The sequence below is a fragment of the Bubalus kerabau genome, chromosome 3 (assembly GCF_029407905.1).
Source record: "Bubalus kerabau isolate K-KA32 ecotype Philippines breed swamp buffalo chromosome 3, PCC_UOA_SB_1v2, whole genome shotgun sequence".
In the NCBI taxonomy this organism is placed as follows: domain Eukaryota; kingdom Metazoa; phylum Chordata; class Mammalia; order Artiodactyla; family Bovidae; genus Bubalus; species Bubalus kerabau.
This window is the reverse complement of record NC_073626.1, coordinates 11,501,170-11,520,764: the sequence shown is the minus strand read 5'-3', so window position 1 is coordinate 11,520,764 and position 19,595 is coordinate 11,501,170. Positions and strand designations below refer to the sequence as shown.

The 19,595-nt window shown below is 47.7% G+C and overlaps 1 protein-coding gene across 5 annotated transcripts in view; it reads right to left on the bottom strand.

Moving 5' to 3' along the window:
• Positions 1-19,595, bottom strand: part of GMPR (guanosine monophosphate reductase) — a 69,067-nt gene that overhangs the window by 48,210 nt on the left and 1,262 nt on the right. For all 5 annotated transcript variants that reach the window (XR_008711350.1, XM_055570696.1, XM_055570695.1 and 2 more), the window contains exons 2-3: positions 11,773-11,892; positions 7,909-7,992 (exon numbers count right to left, since the gene is read on the bottom strand). Coding sequence is in view for 4 of the 5 variants with exons in the window: in XM_055570696.1 (XP_055426671.1) it covers positions 7,909-7,992; positions 11,773-11,892 (204 nt within the window). In the remaining variant the exon portion in view is untranslated. The remainder of the gene's footprint in view (positions 1-7,908; positions 7,993-11,772; positions 11,893-19,595) is intronic.

The window sequence follows — 19,595 nt, the reverse complement described above, 5'->3', positions numbered from 1 at the left end:
ATCAGTCATTCAGTCGTGTCCGACTTTTGCGACCCCATGAATCGCAGCACGCCAGGCTTCCCTGTCCCTCACCAACTCCTGGACTTCACTCAGACTCACGTCCATTGAGTCAGTGATGCCATCCAGCCATCTCATCCTCTGTCGTCCCCTTCTCCGCCTGCCCCCAATCCCTCCCAGCATCAGAGTCTTTTCCAATGAGTCAACTCTTCCCATGAGGTGGCCAAAGTACTGGAGTTTCAGCTTCAGCATCATTCCCTCCAAAGAAATCCCAGGGCTGATCTCCTTCAGAATGGACTGGTTGGATCTCCTTGCAGTTCAAGGGACTCTCAAGAGTCTTCTCCAACACCACAGTTCAAAAGCATCAATTCTTCAGCGCTCAGCCTTCTTCACAGTCCAACTCTCACATCCATACATGACCACAGGAAAAACCATAGCCTTGACTAGACAGACCTTTGTTGGCAAAGTAAAGTCTCTGCTTTTGAATATGCTATCTAGGTTGGTCATAACTTCCCTTCTAAGGAGTAAGCGTCTTTTAATTTCATGGCTGCAGTCACCATCTGTAGTGATTTTGGAGCCCAGAAAAATAAAGTCTGACACTGTTTCCACTGTTTCCCCATCTATTTCCCATGAAGTGATGGGACCGGATGCCATGATCTTCGTTTTCTGAATGTTGAGCTTTAAGCCAACTTTTTCACTCTCCACTTTCACTTTCATCAAGAGGCTTTTTAGTTCCTCTTCACTTTCTGCCATAAGGGTGGTGTCATCTGCATATCTGAGGTTATGGAGATTTCTACCAGCAATCTTGATTCCAGCTTGTGCTTCATCCAGCCCAGCGTTTCTCATGATGTACGCTGGATATAAGTTAAATAAACAGGGTGACAATATACAGCCTTGACGTACTCCTTTTCCTATTTGGAACCAGTCTGTTGTTCCATGTCCAGTTCTAACTGTTGCTTCCTGACCTGCATATAGGTTTCTCAACAGGCAGGTCAGGTGGTCTGGTATTCCCATCTCTTTCAGAATTTTCCACAGTTTGTTGTGATCCACACAGTCAAAGGCTTTGGCATAGTCAATAAAGCAGAAATAGATGATTTTCTGGAACTCTCTTGCTTTTTCCATGATCCAGCAGATGTTGGCAATTTGATCTCTGGTTCCTCTGCCTTTTCTAAAACCAGCTTGAACATCAGGAAGTTCACGGTTCACATATTGCTGAAGCCTGGCTTGGACAATTTTGAGCATTACTTTACTAGCGTGTGAGATGAGTGCAATTGTGCTGTAGTTTGAGCATTCTTTGGCATTGCCTTTCTTTGGGATCGGAATGAAAACTGACCTTTTCCAGTCCTGTGGCCACTGCTGAGTTTTCCAGATTTGCTGGCATATTGAGTGCAGCACTTTCACAGCATCATCTTTCAGGATTTGGAATAGCTCAACTGGAATTCCATCACCTCCACTAGCTTTGTTCGTTGTGATGCTTTCTAAGGCCCACTTGACTTCACATTCCAGGATGTCTGGCTCTAGGTCAGTGATCACAGCATTGTGATTATCTTGGTCATGAAGATCTTTTCTGTATAGTTCTTCTGTGTATTCTTGCCATCTCTTCTTAATATCTTCTGCTTCTGTTAGGTCCATACCATTTCTGTCCTTTAGCGAGCCCATCTTTGCATGAAATGTTCCCTTGGTATCTCTCATTTTCTTGAAGAGATCCCTAGTCTTTCCCATTCTATTGTTTTCCTCTATTTCTTTGCATTGATCGCTGAAGAAGGCTTTCTTATCCCTTCTTGCTATTCTTTGGAACTCTGCATTCAGATGTTTATATCTTTCCTTTTCTCCTTTGCTTTTCACTTCTCTTCTTTTCACAGCTATTTGTAAGGCCTCCCCAGACAGCCATTTTGCTTTTTTGCATTTCTTTTCTATGGGAATGGTCTTGATCCCTGTCTCCCGTACAATGTCACGAACCTCATTCCATAGTTCATCAGGCACTCTATCTATCAGATCTAGGCCCTTAAATCTATTTCTCACTTCCACTGTATAATCATAAGGGATTTGATTTAGGTCATACCTGAATGGTCTAGTGGTTTTCCCTACTTTCTTCAATTTAAGTCTGAATTTGGCAATAAGGAGTTCATGGTCTGAGCCACAGTCAGCTCCCGGTCTTGTTTTTGTTGACTGTATAGAGCTTCTCCATCTTTGGCTGCAAAGAATATAATCAATCTGATTTTGGTGTTGACCATCTGGTGATGTCCATGTATAGAGTCTTCTCTTGTGTTGTTGGAAGAGGGTGTTTGTTATGACCAGTGCATTTTCTTGGCAAAACTCTATTAGTTTTTGCCCTGCTTCATTCTGTATTCCAAGGCCAAATTTGCCTGTTACTCCAGGTGTTTCTTGACTTCCTACTTTTGCATTCCAGTCCCCTATAATGAAAAGGACATCTTTTTTGGGTGTTAGTTCTAAAAGGTCTTGTAGGTCTTCATAGAACCGTTCAACTTCAGCTTCTTCAGCGTTACTGGTTGGGGCATAGACTTGGATTACTGTGATATTGAATGGTTTGCCTTGGAAATGAACAGAGACCATTCTGTCGTTTTTGAGATTGCATCCAAGTAATGCATTTCGGACTCTTTTGTTGACCATGATGGCCACTCCATTTCTTCTGAGGGATTCCTGCCCGAAGTAGTAGATATAATGGTCATCTGAGTTAAATTCACCCATTCCAGTCTATTTCAGTTCGCTGATTCCTAGAATGTCAACATTCACTCTTGCCATCTCTTGTTTGACCACTTCCAATTTTCCTTGATTCATGGACCTGACATTCCAGGTTCCTATGCAGTATTGCTCTTTACAGCATCAGACCTTGCTTCTATCACCAGTCACATCCACAGCTGGATATTGTTTTTGCTTTGGCTCCATCCCTTCATTCTTTCTGGAGTTATTTCTCCACTGATCTCCAGTAGCACATTGGGCACCTATTGACCTGGGGAGTTCCTCTTTCAGTATCCTATCATTTTGCCTTTTCATATTGTTCATGGGGTTCTCAAGGCAAGAATACTGAAGTGGTTTGCCATTCCCTTCTCCAGTGGACCACATTCTGTCAGATCTCTCCACCATGACCCACCCATCTTGGGTTGCCCCACGGGCATGGCTTAGTTTCATTGAGTTAGACAAGGCTGTGGTCCAGTGTGATTAGATTGACTAGTTTTCTGTGAGTATGGTTTCAGTGTGTTTGCCCTCTGATGCCCTCTTGCAACACCTACCGTCTTACTTGGGTTTCTCTTACCTTGGGTGTGGGGTATCTCTTCACGGCTGCTCCAGCAAAGCGCAGCCATTGCTCCTTACCTTGGAGGATAGCATCATCAATTCAATGGACATGAACCAGGGTAAACTCTGGGAGATGGTGAGGGACAGGGATGGCTGGCATGTTATAGTCCATAGGGTTGCAAAGAGTCGGACATGACTTGGCAACTGAACAACAACGCCACGTAGAACGCAGAACCATGGAGTGGCTGGTGCAAATTCTCCTCTTGGAGCAGAGGAGAGGCAAGGAGAACCAGGGAGGCCAGTCTGCTCGGGTTCCTCACGCCCAAGCCGTGGCCGTTACCCTGAGCATCCCACTGAGATGGGGGTGGGGGAAGAGAGAGGGAAAGATGTCTAAAACCTCCCTGATAAAACTCCTTCCTGTTTTCATTTTTACTCCCAATACAACATTATCACAACATGCAAACTGTGCTCTCCCAGTGCAGGAGGTCCAAGTTCAAGCCCTGGTCAGGGGAACTAGATCCCACATGACGCAACGAAGATCCAGTGTGGCCAAATAACTAAATATTTTTTAAAAAGAGAGAAGAAAAATGACATAAAAGTCTTACTGTCTCCAATAAAAAAGCAAAATGTCCCAAAGCACAAGAATGAACGCGACTGAAAGGATCCTTCCTGTCTGCGCTGGGACGTGTTCCCATCTGATGCCGCCACCTCCTCCTCCGTGATAACCTCTCCCCCAACCTTCCTCAGCACCCGTGCCTCCAACCCACCCCTCCGCGGCTCTCAAAAGCTGCTCAGTGGGTTTTAGTAGTTTATGCCTCATTAAAACTAGCCTGCGGGACTGTGCCCAGAGTTCGCGTCTCACGTTCTATGACGTATTTATTCTTTATAAATTTAAAATTTGTAAATTCAAAAAAAAAAAAAAAAAATTTGTAAATTCAATATTTTAGCTCACACCTCTAAACTATAAACTGCCGGTGAGCAGCACATCTTACTATCCTTTGTTAGTTCCCCCAAACCACAAATCACAACGGTGTAGCTACACCCCCAGGCTGAGTGTAAAGTGACTGGCAATGTGACACACGCCAACTCCACCTTCCCTCCCACGACTGTCTGACCGGTCCCCAAGTCCACAGGCTCTGTCCCTCCCACTCAGCTCTGCTCTCTTTTTAATCTTTCATTTCTGTTAAAGTTTGGCAGGTGGGACTGGAGACTGGTTAGTTTCTCTCAGCGCCACTGGGTTTGCCATGCGTTCCCTTTTTAATGAGCTTTAACCTCGGTGACAGTGGGGTAGTAAGTGGAATGATCGCCCTTGGTAATGAAAGCCCCGCTTTTGATTCACGGTGCGCTGCTGGAAACTCACGCTCCCCAAACTTCCTCCAGAGAAGAGGGGGAGAAGAGGAAACAGAGATAATCCATTACAATCAAGTATGCCAAAAAGAAAAGACTCAACTGTGAGCCAGAACTATTTTATCTCTGAAACCACCTCTCCGCCAATCAAAATCCACATACGGTCATGGCACAGCAAAGAAAAATAGCCAGAAACTAGTCAAACTTCAAAAGCAGTACAATATGAAGTCATTTTCCAATCCAGATGATCTGGCCATGGAGGAAATCATCTCCAGTGTAGAGATGTCTCTTCGGTTTGGATGCAGGACCACTCAGGGGTGCGGATCAAGATGCAGGACCACCCAAAGGTGCCAGGATCAAAGACTGGCATGTTCTATTGGGGCCTTTATTATTTTCAAATCGCCTTTATTTTTTCTCAGTAACAGCTTTATTGAGATCTAGTCACACACACTTCATCTATTTAAAGTGCACAATTTAGTGGGTTTTAGTATATTCAGAGTTGTGCAACCATCACCACAATCCATTCTAGAACATTTCATCAACCCCCCAAGAGAAATCTCCACACCCTTTAGCCCTCACTCTCAACTAATCCACTTCTGTCTCTACAGGTCTCCCTTGTCTCAACATTTCATGTAAATAGAATCATATACGGGGCTTTCTGTGTCTGGCTTTTTCACTTAGCAAAATGTTTTTGAAACAAGAGTGAAGTGGGCAGGGCACGACCTTTAAAAGAATGACACAGACCAAGGACACAACGTAAACAGTCGTTGTTGCTCAGTCACTAACTCGACTTAGCACGCCTCAGCGACGGTGAGTAAAAGGATGTGTGCGTATCTTCTCCTGCGAGAACATCAACATCACAACTAGCTGCTGAACCACCATGGGCAGGAGGATGTTGGAACCCATCAACATAAGCTGATCAGAACCAAATACGTTCAAGATGGAGGACGAGCAGACTTCCACTAGAAACTGAGCCTGAGCATATGCTCACTGTAATACATCAGCAAGCTAAACGACACACCACGGGCACCGTGATGGTTCCAAGGCTGCCCATCAAGGACCAAAGAGTTGGCAGTGGCCCAGTTCCTGGAAATCTCCACCCCCTCACCAAAATAGTTGGAATAATCCTCCCACTCATTATCCTATGAAATTACCCAAGCCATAGAAGCTAGTGAAAGTGACAAGTTGAAAGTGTTAAGTCACTCAGCTCGTCGTGTCTGACTCTTTGTGACCCCATGGACTGCAGCCTACCAGGCTCCTCCGTCTCTGGGATTCTCCAGGCAAGAACACTGGAATGGGTTGCCATTTCCTTCTCCAATGCATGAAAATGAAAAGTGAAAGTGAAGTCGCTCAGTTGTGTCCGACTCTTAGCGACCCCATGGACTGCAGCCTACCAGCCTCCTCCGTCCACGGGATTTTCCAGGCAAGAGTGCTGGAGTGGGCTGCCATCGCCTTCTCCAGCATAAAAGCTAACCACACATTTCAAACTTCCCAGGTGACACAAGTGGTAAAAGAAGCTGCCTGCCAGTGCAGGAGACGTAAGAGACGTGGGTTCAATGCCTACATCCGGAAGATCCCCTTGAGAAAGGCATGACAACCACTCCCGTGTCCCTCCCTGGAGAATCCTATGGACACAGGAGCCTGTCAGGCTACAGTCCAGAGACTCGCAGAGAGTCAGACAAAACTGAGGCAACTAGGCACTAGCGCCACATTTCAAGGCCACTCTTGCCTTCTGAGATGGCCCACACTCTGTGGTATGTGTTCCTTTCAAATAAATCCGCTTCTTAGCTATCTCTTTGGGCTTCCCAGGTGGCATGAGTGGTAAAGAACCTGCCTGCCAATGCAGGAGACATAAAAGATGTGGGTTTGATCCCTGGATCAGGAAGATCCCCTGGAGGAGGGCATGGCAACTCACTTCAGTATTCTTGCCTGGAAATCCCTATGGCCAGAAGAGCCTGGTGGGCTACAGTCCATGGGGTCAAAGAGTTGGACACGACTGAAGCCACTTAACATGCAGCACACCCATCACTTTGTCTCTCACTGAATTCTTTCTGCAATGAACCATCAAGAACTCGAGCTTTATTAGGTCCTGAAACCCCAGTGTGTGAGATCAGTTGAAAGACTGTGGGTTTGGTTGGGTTTGAGTCCCAGCTATGTGGGTCCAAGTCCCAGTCTGAGGTGAACAGTTTCATTTCCAAGGTTCATTCATGTTGTAGCATGAATCAATACTGTATTGCCCTTCTTAGCTGAATATTCTGCCCTATGGGTATACTAGGTTTTGTTTGTTTGGTCATCAGCTGATGGGCACTTGGGTTGCCTCCACCATTTGGCTACTGTGAATAGTGCTACTACGAACATCTGTGTGGGCTTCTCTGGTGGTTCACATGGTAAAGAATCTGCCTGCAATGCGGGAGACATGAGAGACCTGGGTTCGAGCCCTGGGTTGGGATGATCCCCTGGAGGAGGGCACGGCAATCCACTCCAGTATTCTTGCCTGGAGAATCCGCAGGGACAGAGGACCCTGGTGGTCTGTAGTCCATGGGATTGTAAAGAGTCAGACATGACTGAGCGACTAAGCATGCCTCAATATCCGTGTATAAGGTTTTGTGTGAACATGTATTTTTACACCTGTTGGGTCTATTCTAGGAATAGAATTGTTAGGTGACATGGTAACTCCTATGCTGAACCTTCTGAGAAATGGCCAGACTGTTTTCCAAAGCAGTGGCACCATGATACAATCCCACCAGCCATGTCGAGGGTTCCCATTGCTGCACACCTACACCAATACTTTGTGCTATCTGCCTTTCTCACTGAAGTCATCCTGGAGAGCATACTGTTTATTCTGCTCCATCATATTCAGCTCCAATTATAACTTATTATAATTAGATGTTTTTTTTCTAGATAAAAGGCATGTTTGGAACGGACTCAATCCCTGGCAGGATTGACCTTGCTGGGACCTCCGCAAGCTCTCATGACAAAACACTTTACTTTCCAAGGGAAAAAAATATGCTCCTTACAGGTAAATCATCATATTTTTTAAAAGGAGTACAGAACAGGTTTCTTTGGCAAATTCCTAGCACCAATCAAGGGCTGGGGACTCACTACTGCCTTCTCCAATTTCTCTTTGGGACGCTGTGTCTGTTGTCATTGCTCAGTTGCTAAGTCGACTACAGAGCACCAGGCTTCCCTGTCTTTCACTATCTCCTGGGAGTCTGTGTGTCTATCTGCTGCCAACTCAAATCCTTTTGACTACCCTGATGATTTCCTTTCCTGGGCAACAAAGGTCATTTATAACCAGCGTAGTCTTACCTGCAGGCATTCTGGGTGATTAACTGCAAAGAGCTTCCAGTCATCCAGGGTATAATGCTTGTGAATCGCTGTAAACATGGAGTGCTAGGAAACAAAACGGAAAGGCACCGTTAGGACGAGAAGTCAAGGGAGCCCTGCCCCGCCTTCCTCCATATGGCGAGGTTAAACCACCAACACAAAACCATCCAGTGTTCCAGCCATTCACGCTTCGCTTGCTTTGAATATGCTCCGAGGAGCCCCAAACAGAGGAAGGTGTAACCAGGGAAATCACAGGACCATGTTCCATTCTAATCTCATCAGCCAACACAGCATTCAAGATTTAGGAGGCAATGCCAAGAGGCAGGGGTGGGAGAAGATGGGGGAGGGTCCTGAGAGCCCTGGTCCAGCCCACACATGACAGGCCAAGAGCAGCACAGAGGGCTGGTCTCCTGCTAGTCAGCAGCACAGCCCAAAGGCAGAGTGATGCTGCTGCTTCTTGTTCCGTGATGACTCTTGGCAACCCCATGGACTGCATCATGCCAGGCATTCCTGTCCACTCTCTCCCAAAGCTCGCTCAAACTCATGTCCATTGAGTTGGTGATGCCATCCAACCATCTCATCCTCCTCTGTTGCCCACTTCTGCCCTCAATCTTTTCCAGCATCAGGGTCTTTTCCAATGAGTCAGCTCTTCACATCAGGTGGCCAAAGTACTGGAGCTTAGTGATGCTTGCTGCTGCTGCTGCTGCTAAGTCGCTTCAGTCGTGTCCGACTCTGTGCCACCCCATAGACGGCAGCCCACCAGGCTCCCCCATCCCTGGGATTCTCCAGGCAAGAACACTGGAGTGGGTTGCCATTTCCTTCTCCAATGCATGAAAGTGAAAAGTGAAAGTGAAGTTGCTCAGTCATGCCCGACTCTTTGCGACCCCATGGACTGCAGCCTACCAGGCTCCTCCATCCATGGGATTTTCCAGGCAAGAGTACTGGAGTGATGCTTAGTCAACCCAAAAGAACCTCAGCTTCTACGCGAAAGCTTCTCTTTGTGTTCACGACCTAAACGTTTCCTGATAAAAGCTAAACCCATCAGGCAGCTGGTATTCTTGAGGGAAGGAAGTACATAAATCCTAATTCTAAAACTATGACCATCAACCCAGCAAGGGTTTACTGAACATTTATTTTATGCAAGAACTTCACATACGTTATTTCATGTACTTCTCAGAACAACTTTGTACAACAGCAGTAACTTTGTGGGCAAAGACAGGACTTAAGAAACTTACATTTAAGAAATTTAACAACTGCTTGGCCAAAAAGGGGGCAAAGGACAGAATCAAACTCAAATCTGAATCCAGAACCCAGGCTCCTCCTCCTCCTGTATAGGGGTCTCACTCCTAACTTCTCTCAGTCTATCTCCCCCATTAAAAAATTCTCTGACTTTACTGATGCAAGGAACTAACTCAGCATTCTAGAAATGGAAAATTCATAGGGCCCACACATGATTAGCTATTTCAATGAACACTGTTTCATTTATGGAAAGTCTTTCCTGTGCAAATGGGAAGAGCCTAGCAAGTTCTCTGTTTCTCATGAAACAGTAATCTGATATGTGAATTAATCAGGGATATTAATCGCTCCCTGATTTCATGCACTTTTACACAAATACAGAATTCATGAAGAGCAATGGCTGATCACAGCAGAGGGAGGGAAAGATAGGGAGAAAAAAAACACAAATTCCTTTTCCAATTAATTTGTTAGCCTCCGGCCCAAAGCTCAATGGGGGCTGAGTGCGGACAGATGATGCAACTGATCCTGGACTCAGACCTCAGGCAGACCACCCCCTACACTATTTGGTGAGTTCATAATTTGTTTGAAAATCTTCCTTCTAATCACTGGCTAATAATGAATCCCAGCACCTCCTGAGGTTAGTCATGCTGCCCACAGCAAGAAGCTCTTTCAACTAATTGGATTTATCTTTTCACTTGGCAGGCATTGTCTACGGAAATAGATGCACAGACTCTGAGCATCAGAAGCACACATTTCACATCGATGATGAGTTAAGATGCACTGAACCTTGAATCCAATGCAGAGACAGATGCATGAGATGAAGGTTCTGCCCACAGTAACTTTGCCTTTATTTTCCCAAGCCCAGGATACTAGTCCCTTTACAGGCAGAAAGACAGCAGCCGGCTCCAGGGACCTTGAGCTTATATCAGTACTTTATCTGCCAGTGTAAGTTGGGAGGCAGGTCCCTGATGCTGGAGCCAGTCTGGGTTTGCATCTCGGCTCTATGTCTATTTGCCTAAATGCCTTGGGCCAAGTGATCTCTCCTCTCTGTCTCTGGTGGAGTTGTGACCACCTCCTCCACATTCCATCCAGTGCTTGGCACCTAAGGTTTCTATATTGTGATATAATAAATGCTACAGAACAAAGTGATTCTGTCTTTTTAAAGGTGCCATCACTCTTCTACTAAATACGACACTTCTCTAACATTATAATATGGCATGACATCCAACTTCATTTTATATCTCTAATTTCCAAAACTATCACAGGCATTTTCAAGGAAGAAATGGACGCAGGTCTGAAAGTGAGTGGGGTCCTGTGAGGCTCCTGGGCACAGCTTTTCAGTGTCCCCCATTGCTTTGATTATAGGAAACAGCCTTCCTCAGCCTCCATGACCTTCCCTGAGCTCCAATGGGCAGATGCAAACAGTTACTGATCAGGCAAGAGAGGGGAGACCAGGGAGCAACAAACAGGGAAGAGCAGCCTGGGAGCAAGGTCCTGTTTCCCCATCAAAGGATATACATGACTGTATCTTTGAGCTATTTTTTCGGATACTGAAACACCTTCCAGGTGGGAGAAGTTAATGATTAAGGATGGTATGCTGCCCACACTCCTGGTGGCTCAAACAGTAAAGAATCCGCCTGCCAGTGCAGGAGACACGGGTTGGATCCCTGGGTCGGGAAGACCCCTAGAGAAGGGAATGGCAACCCACTCCAGTATTCCTGCCTTGAGAACTTCATGGACAGAAGAGCCTGGTGGGCTACCGTCCAGGGGCCGCAAGAGTCAGACACGACTGAGTGACTAACACTACTTCTCACGCTGCCCACAAGCCTGTAGACTGCAGACAGTTGGACCTGAAGGTTGAAAACATTGACTCCTATGTACCTCACCGCCAACCCATCAGAAGAATGTCTGAGAGCTGATCACACCCTCTTCGAACAATTACTACAAAACTTGTCACTATCTTCCCCAAGTGCAGACACACAGTTTTGAAGACATTAGTCCATTGTGTCCCCCTTTGCCTGGCAAAGCAATAAGTGTGTTAGTTGCTCAGTCGTGTCTGACTCTTGGTGACACCGTGGACTATAGCCCCCAGGCTCCTCTGTCCATGGAATTCTCCAGGCAAAAATACTAGAGTGGGTTGCCATTTCCTTCTCCAGGGGATCTTCCTGATCCAGGGATCGAACCCAAGTCTCCTGCATTGCAGATAGATTCAATGGCAAAGCAATAAAGCTATCCTTTTCTACTTCACCCAAAACTCCCCATCATGGGATACACACGACAATATCTTTGAGCTATTTTGCAGATACTGAAACACCCTCCAGGTGGGAGAAGTTAATGATTAAGGATGGTCTCCAAGATTTGATTGACACCAATGTACAAAGAAGCTGAGCTCTGGGCATCAGATCTAGACCATCTCACTGAATGCAAAGTCCAGACTCCACCCACCTTCTGATGGGAGAGAGAAAAAGAAGGGCCTCCAGCAACAATCAGACTCAGAACCAATTAGTTTGGCCAAAGTGAATGACCTGAAATGTCTCACTTTTCTCCTCTCCCCTATGTATGACAACCTGTCCAGTGTGAGCGCCAGAGGGAAAAAGCCCACCGTCCTACCTGTGACATCACCACTGCCATCTCAAACGTCCCCACGGTGTCCATGTTGGCCACAATGATGGGAATCCCCGAGTAGGTCTGCTTCGAGTTCCGAAATGTGAAGGTTCGCTCAAGGTCCACCTATTGCAAGAGGAAAAAGAAGTCTTTGGTTCTTTATGTGATTGGGGCAGAATTTCTAGAGTTTGGAGCGAATGAAAAGACACAAAGGAAGTGTATGTCCCTGGGTCCTCTTAGGGGTTGGGCCAGGGGCTCCAAACACAAGCAAGTCCCTGAGGAAATGGAATCATGGGTTGTTATCCAGGTGCAAAAACTGAACCCAGCTCCTTACAATCCTCAAGAAACCAGGACAAGGCACCGCATGTTCTGCCATCAAGCCCAGCCTCCAAAACTGGAAGCTCTCTCCTTCAATAGCCTCTCCCATCCCCCGCCACCTTCTGTCCCCAGCCTGCTTCATGCCAGCCCCAAACACCCACACACAAGTCACCGTTCTCCACTTCTGGAGGGACGGTTCCCCTTCTGGGAAAATCCACTCCAGTCTCCCCTGCCATTCAAGACCCTCCCTTTAATTCCCACCTTCAGAAAAAACTAGGCCTTCACCCTGCAGTCAGCTGCAACCCCCATTAATCCCTTTGCCCTTCAACCTTCTCCACTGTTTCATGACTACCAGCATCTTTCAAAGATAGCCATGTCTGTGCACATAACCATTGGTTTCTGATTTGCAAACACAGCTCCAATTCTACCCTAATTCCAGCTTCAGGGTATTTATGACTAACTCAAGTGACCGGGAATCCAGAATGAGAGCTAAGCCAGGAAGGCGGGCTCAGCAAAAGCAGTGAGTAGGGCCAGGTGTTCGCCAAGAGCTGCTGCTGCTGCTGCTGCTGCTAAGTCACTTCAGTCGTGTCCGACTCTGTGCGACCCCATAGACGGCAGCCCACCAGGCTCCCCCATCCCTGGGATTCTCCAGGCAAGAATACTGGAGTGGGTTGCCATTTCCTTCTCCAATGCATGAAAGTGAAAAATTAAAGGGAAGTAGCTCAGTCGTGTCCGCTTCTTCACGACCCCATGGACTGCAGCCTACCAGGCTCCTCCGTCCACGGGATTTTCCAGGCAAGAGTACTGGAGTGGGGTACCATTGCCTTCTCCACACCAAGAGCTAGCAGAATTGAAATCATGGCCTCAACCTGGGCCAGATCTCTGGCCACCATACAAAAGCAGCCATGTATGTGCCCAGATGCAGTGCTCATCCTACGCCTGCTCTTATCTAAGGACCTGCTCTTATCTAAGTGCTCTGCTCTTATCTAAGGACCCCCCTCACCCCCACCCCGCCACACACACACCACCATAGGCTCCACTTCCCAGGCTGGTTTCTGGCTGGGTTTGGCCAATGGGGTCACTGGTGGGGCAAGGGAGGAGACAGGCCTGGGTCCAAGCAGAGTAGTTCTGCAGACCCCCTCGGCCATGGCCTGCCAGGTCATGGTTCTAGCTCACAGAGTGATCCCAGGCCTTGGGACCCTCCCCTTTGGAAGTGGTTTCTCTGCAGCCAATCTCTGGGGTCCCTCGTATCCCCTCTGGCATCTCCGCTGAGCCATGCTGCCTCGCATTAAATTTCCTGTTTTAAATATTCAGTCCTGTCTGTTTCTTTAGTCAGACCCTGCGGGACACGGCCCACACAGAAGCAAGGGGGCGCTTCCTCAAGGAGAACTGGCAGCACAAACCCAGGTGTGAATCTTAAGCTGCCGCAAGAATCTGGACCTTCATTAATCCCGGCTTACTAAGGACCACGGCAATAATCATTTCCTACCAGTGTTTATCTAGAGCCTTTTATTTTTCGTTGGAAGTAACTTTCTCTCCTTTTAAGTTTATTTTTTGATATAAATTGCTTTACCCTGTTGTGTTGGCTTCTGCCATACACCGTGAATCGGTCATAATTATATTCTCCCTTCCCTCGTCCGTCCCATCCTTCTAGGTCATCACAGAGCGCCAGGCTTAGCTCCGTGTTATATAGCAATTTCCCACTAGCTATCTGATTTACACATGACAGTGTACACATGGCTTCCTTGAGGGCTCATTTGGTAAAGAATCCGCCTGCAGTGCAGGAGACTCTGGTTTGATTCCTGGGTTGGGAAAAGCCGCTGGAGAAGGGATAGGCTACCCACTCCAGTATTCTTGGGCTTCTCTTGTGGCTCAGCTGGTAGAGAATCTACCTGCAATGCAGGAGACCCGGGTTCAATCCCTGGGTTGGGAAGATCCCCTGGAGAAGGAAATGGCAACCTGCTCCAGTATTCTTGCCTGGAGAATCCCACGGGCAGAGGAGCCTGGCAGGCTACAGTCTATGGGGTCGCAAAAGTTGGACACGACTTAGTGACTAAACCACCACCACCACCAGTCTATACACGTCAATGCTACTTTCTCAGTTCGTCCCACCCTCTCCTTCAGCCGCTGTGTCCACAAGTCCCTTCTCTACATCTGTGTCTCCGTTCCTGTCCCGCAAATGGGTTCCTCAGTACCTGAGTCAGTTGTAGTGAGGTGGATAAACCTAGAGCCTGTTACAGAGTGAAGGGAGTCAGAAAGAGAAAAACAAATACTGCATAGTAACACGCATACATAGATTCTGGAAAAAATAGTACCGATGAACCTATATGTAGGAAGTAACTCTCGCTTTGCCATCAGCATGTCAAGACACCAGGGGACACCTAGGTCTTTTGGCCTTTTCACATCTCCTGTTCCTCCACACACAGAAGGCTTCCTGAGCCAATGAGGTCATCAACATGACGACATCGGCCTTAAACAGCATCAGCGAGGGGAAAAGAGACGCTGTGACTGCGGGGGGGCACTGGGGGCAGGCGGCCATCCCTTTCCCCCACTTCCTTTATTACCATGCTTGCTTCTACTTCAGTAAAGCAAGTTCGATCTGCATCCTGAAAGATAACTGATGGGACTATTAATGGCACCCTTCTGGGCTGCTAATGGCCCTCTAACATTTTGGCTTCGCAGGCTCACGACAATCAGGATTTCTTGGTCTCGAATTACTAATACTCCTTCCAAGAAGCATGGGAATAGCGGCTACACTCTGCACCTGGCTGAGCTCACGATGGTATTTTTTTTCCCCTTGGCACTCCAAAAACCTATAGGCAGTAGGCAAAAAACTGTTCTCTGTGGAAGAGGTCAGCCTTGACAATGAACCCTTCCCCTCATGTCTAGTCTCTTCCACATGGCAGAGTCTATGCAATCCTTAATTCTGGGAATGAGAAATAAAATATCTGCTCCGACCTTATGTACACGGACAGAAAGACACACAAACACACACCCTAAAACAGACCAGTTGTTTGCTGAGAGAAATATTTTAAACATCCTAGCCACCAGAAACTAAACTTGGCATTTAATCTGCCACAGCTGGTCAAGGCACCAAATATAGCACCTCCAAACCCCCTCTCTGCTACGCCTGATTTGAAAGGGCACATAAAGTAATAAGCCACCCCTCCTCCACCTCAAAAATACATGTTTCTACTGCCCTTGCTTCCCTGGTGTCTCAGACGGTAAAGAATCTGCCTGCAAGGCAGGAGACCCAGGTTCAATCCCTGGGTCAGGAAGATCCCCTGGAGAAGGGAATGGCAACCCACTCCAGTATTCTGGAGAAGCCCACAGACAGAGGAGCCTGGTGGGCCGTAGCCCATGCAGTCGCAGAGAGTCAGACCCGACTGGGCAAACACACTTTCACTTTTATCACAGTCAGCCCTACAGCCCATTGTTTGAGGGCCCAAAAGTACAACCAGAAGCCCATCTACCACATTTTTAAATATCTCAATGCCAGGAGCAACGTATAATAAGCTGCTGCACAAATTTTGCTCTGTCCTCCTTCCCGGACAACAGTTTCATTAAGGGCCTGGAAAGTACTAGAACATGGCATCATGGGAGCCAGTCCTGGCCATCTCCTCTCGCACACATCCTTTTGTGCACGCAGGGACACTTCAGTCTACATGCTAACCTCCATGTCCACACGCCTATCCCTCAAACAGCAGTGACCTGGCCAGTCTCTGAGATAGAGAGGCGAGCATCTGAGCAGCATGGCTGGCCCTTAGAAAGCACACCTGGGGAAGATTCCCCACCCCCACCCCCAGCCCCCTGCCCTCTTGCCCTGCGCAGGCCCTGGAATCAGTTCAAAGTCGTCTGGGCAGGAAATCCAGGGTCCTGAGTATCTAGAGCATGGCCCAGAGGGAAAGGCCCAGCCTTCAGCTCTGTCCAATGAGGAGGGGACAATAATGGGGTCTAGGCAGGGGCCTCTTTTGCCTAAATCTATGGATGGTGCCAATCAAGGCAATTCTCTGACTGCGTTATTCAGTACCGGTCTCACGTGTGGACTATAAGCGCAGGGCAATGTCTTTCCCCTCTGTGGTCTGAGTGGCTCAAAAGGGTGCAAATAATTAACGTCTGGCTAAGGGTAAGGATGGGATTGTGTTCTGGCTCCCAGTCTTTCAGGGCAATGTGTGGTGGGCCCCAGCCCGGCCCTCTGAACGTGCCTGGCCCCCTGGATGCTTCACCATCAGGTGTCAGGATTCAGGGAAGCACATGTAGTCGCATACCACCACAAAACCATGGTGCTCCACTGCGCAAAGGCTCCAGTGGCCAGCCCCGGCACCAGAATCACGCACGATGATTCCCAAAATACACGTGCTCAATCCGCCCCAACCTCCTAAATCAGAACCTTTGTGATGGAGACACTGTGTGTACTTAGGAGTGTCTTCCTAGGTGATTCTGATGCATTCATGAAAAGCAAGCCTAGTCAAACCCTCCAATGTTACACAGCAACATTTACAGAGGCTGTTATAGCTGGAACTGTCTCTCTTCCAAAAGGCATTGAAATACCAACCAGTTCAGTACCTGTGAACATGACCTTTTTGGAGATAAGCTCTTTGTGGGTAATCAAGGTAAGATGAGATCATTAAGGTAGGTCCCACTCCAGTATGACTGGTGTTCTTATAAAAAGGGGGAATTTGGACAGAGACACAGCAAGGGAGAATATTGATTGACGGGGAAGGCAGAGACTGAACAATGCTTGCAGCCAAGGAATAACCAGGCTGTGCGTCAACAACGGGAAGGCAGGGGAAGGGCAAGGAAGATTCTCCCTCACAGCTCTCAGCAGGAACCCACCCTGCTGACATCTTGACCTGGGGCTTCCAGAACTGAGAGACAATAAACCCCTGTTGTATGAGTCAGCCGGTCTTTGGTACTTTGTTACAGCGGCCCCAGAAAAAAACAGAGCCCAGGTAATAACACAATTGGCTCAGAGCCTGGAAGAACCCAGGTCTCCTTTCTTCCAGCCAATATCCTCTCTACTCTGCCATGGTCTTGTTCCTCTCAGGCCAGCCCGCTGTCCACTGAAGCTGGACCAGAACTCACCAAAGCTGGTTCATTTCTCACTGGACCTCTGGTGAGAAAAAGACTACGGAGTATTTAGGAGACTGATCACTCATTGGGTTATGTCTTGTCTGTCCCAGCCCAAGTGACCGGTTTTCGACTGCAAACTCCTCACTGTCCGACTTCCAACATTATGGTTGTGCCGTTAGGTTTGTGGTTTTCTTTAAACATCTTACTAGCTTAAGGACAAGGATGGGACACTGGAGCAAGGAATGGGTCCCAAAGAAGAAAATTCTCAGGGAGTCAGGGATGAGGTCACCCCCTCAGTGTGGCAGAGGTGCTGCCCAACCAACATGTCACTTCCTCTGAAAACACTACCTAAATGCAGCCCCGTGGCCCTCTATTCCTGTGGCCCAAGGACTTGTGAAGACAGGAGCATGGACAATGGAGGGACAGCTGACAATGACTGTTGATGTGGTACAACCACAGGAAGGCCACCTGGGCTGTCTCCACCTGTACCCTTAGCCTCCGGGAGCTGATCTCAAGTTCATTTCATTTGACACTTGTGGCAATGCCCTGGAAGGAGCACTAACCTTGAGTGGGAGGCACCCTGCCTTTCTCTCCATTTCCTGCTCACTTGCCTGGTGAATCCAGCAGCTGGTCCAGCTCTGAGCAAAACTGCTGCAGAGATGAATCTTGTCAACAGTCACCAGGCTCCCTTCCTAGCCAGACTGCTATCACGGGGGCTGTTTGCTCTCCTGGCTCCACTCACATCTGCTCTCATGAGCCTGGCCATTTACCATTTAGTTTCAAATTTACATTCAGGTATCCCCGTGCCTGGGGGCATGCACTTCAGGATTATACTTGGTCGTACAATGCAAAGTTTTCATCTGCCTATGGGAAACTTCAGGCATCCACAGCCGACTGAGCACAACTTTAGAGGAGGTTAGAGGTCCTCCTAGATCCCTCAGTATCAGTGAAGCAGGCAGTCAGGTGATGGGGGTGGCCAACAGGTAGCTAAACCATGATGGTATCCAAATGGGCTTCCCTGGTGGCTCAGACGGTAAAGAGTCTGTCTGCAATGCAGAAAACCCGGGTTTGATCCCCGGGTTAGGAAGATCCCTTGGAGAAGAAAATGGTAACCCACCCCAGTATTCTTGCCTGGAGAATCCCATGGACAGAGGAGCTTGGCAGGCTACAGTCCGTGGGATTGCAAAGAGTAGGGCACAACTGAGCAACTTTACTTCCTGCTACTGCTAAGTCGCTTCAGTTGTGTCCGACTCTGTGCGACCCCATAGACAGCAACCCACCAGGCTTCACCGTCCCTGGGATTCTCCAGGCAAGAACACTGGAGTGGGTTGCCATTTTCTTCTCCAATGCGTGAAAGTGAAAAGTGAAAGTGAAGTCACTCAATTGTGTCCTTCTCTGACTGCAGCCTACCAGGCTCCTCCGTCCATGGAATTTTCCAGGCAAGAGTACTGGAGTGGGGTGCCATTCACTTCCTAGACCCCACAATATCAATGAAACAGGCAGTCAGGTGATGGGGGTGGCCAGCAGGCAGCTAAGCCATGATAGGAACCAAATGGAAAGGCAACGCCAGTTAATTCAGGTTTCCAGGAAGGGAGCTGGTAAACTCCCACAAACATGGAAATATGAAAACACTTCTCAAGGGCACTGAGATCTCACTGCTGTGTGTGCATGTAGATTGCAATGTATCATGGGAAGCTGGGACATTCACAGCTTCAGTCAGCCCAAATTACGAAACCAAATGACTCAAGACAACGTCATACTATTCCCTGGAAAAGAGTAATTCATTCTAGTGCAGAAGAAGAAGGGGGTGACAGAGGATGAGATGGTTGGATGGCATCACTGACTCAAGGGACATGAGTTTGAGCAAACTCTGGGAGATAGTGAAGGACAGAGAAGCTTGGTGTATTGCAGTCCGTGGGGTTGCAAAGAGTCAGACACGACTAAGCGACTGAACAACAACAACAAACATAAAATCTGAATGTTTTACCTTTACAAGAGGTTTCCTGCTTCAGAAAATACACATAATACATCCTTGCTTTAAATATATGATTTTTCTCAAAATAACTTTTTCTTTACCAAGTGAATTGTGACCCAATATTTAGATTATTGCGGCCACCAAATTATTAGTCTGCCCCAAATCCCCACATCTCATCTCAGTGTGGACTCAGGTACCAGCTACTGCTGGGACTTCAGGAGTCTGGGCCTGCCATCCAAGCTGTTCATTGTTCTTCTAAGTGAAGGGCAGGAAGAGAGCTGACCAATCCAGGGTGAAAAGTGTTACTTATTCCCCGCCTCTTCCAGTCTGGGCTCCAGCTGCCAACCCTCCAGCTTGAGAAGGTGAGTTGATTAGTTCTGATTATTGGCTAAAGCAGGAGGCTTCTAGTTAATTCAAACAAGCCCTCAGCTGGCAGCACCAGGCACTGCAGTTAGGAGTCCCA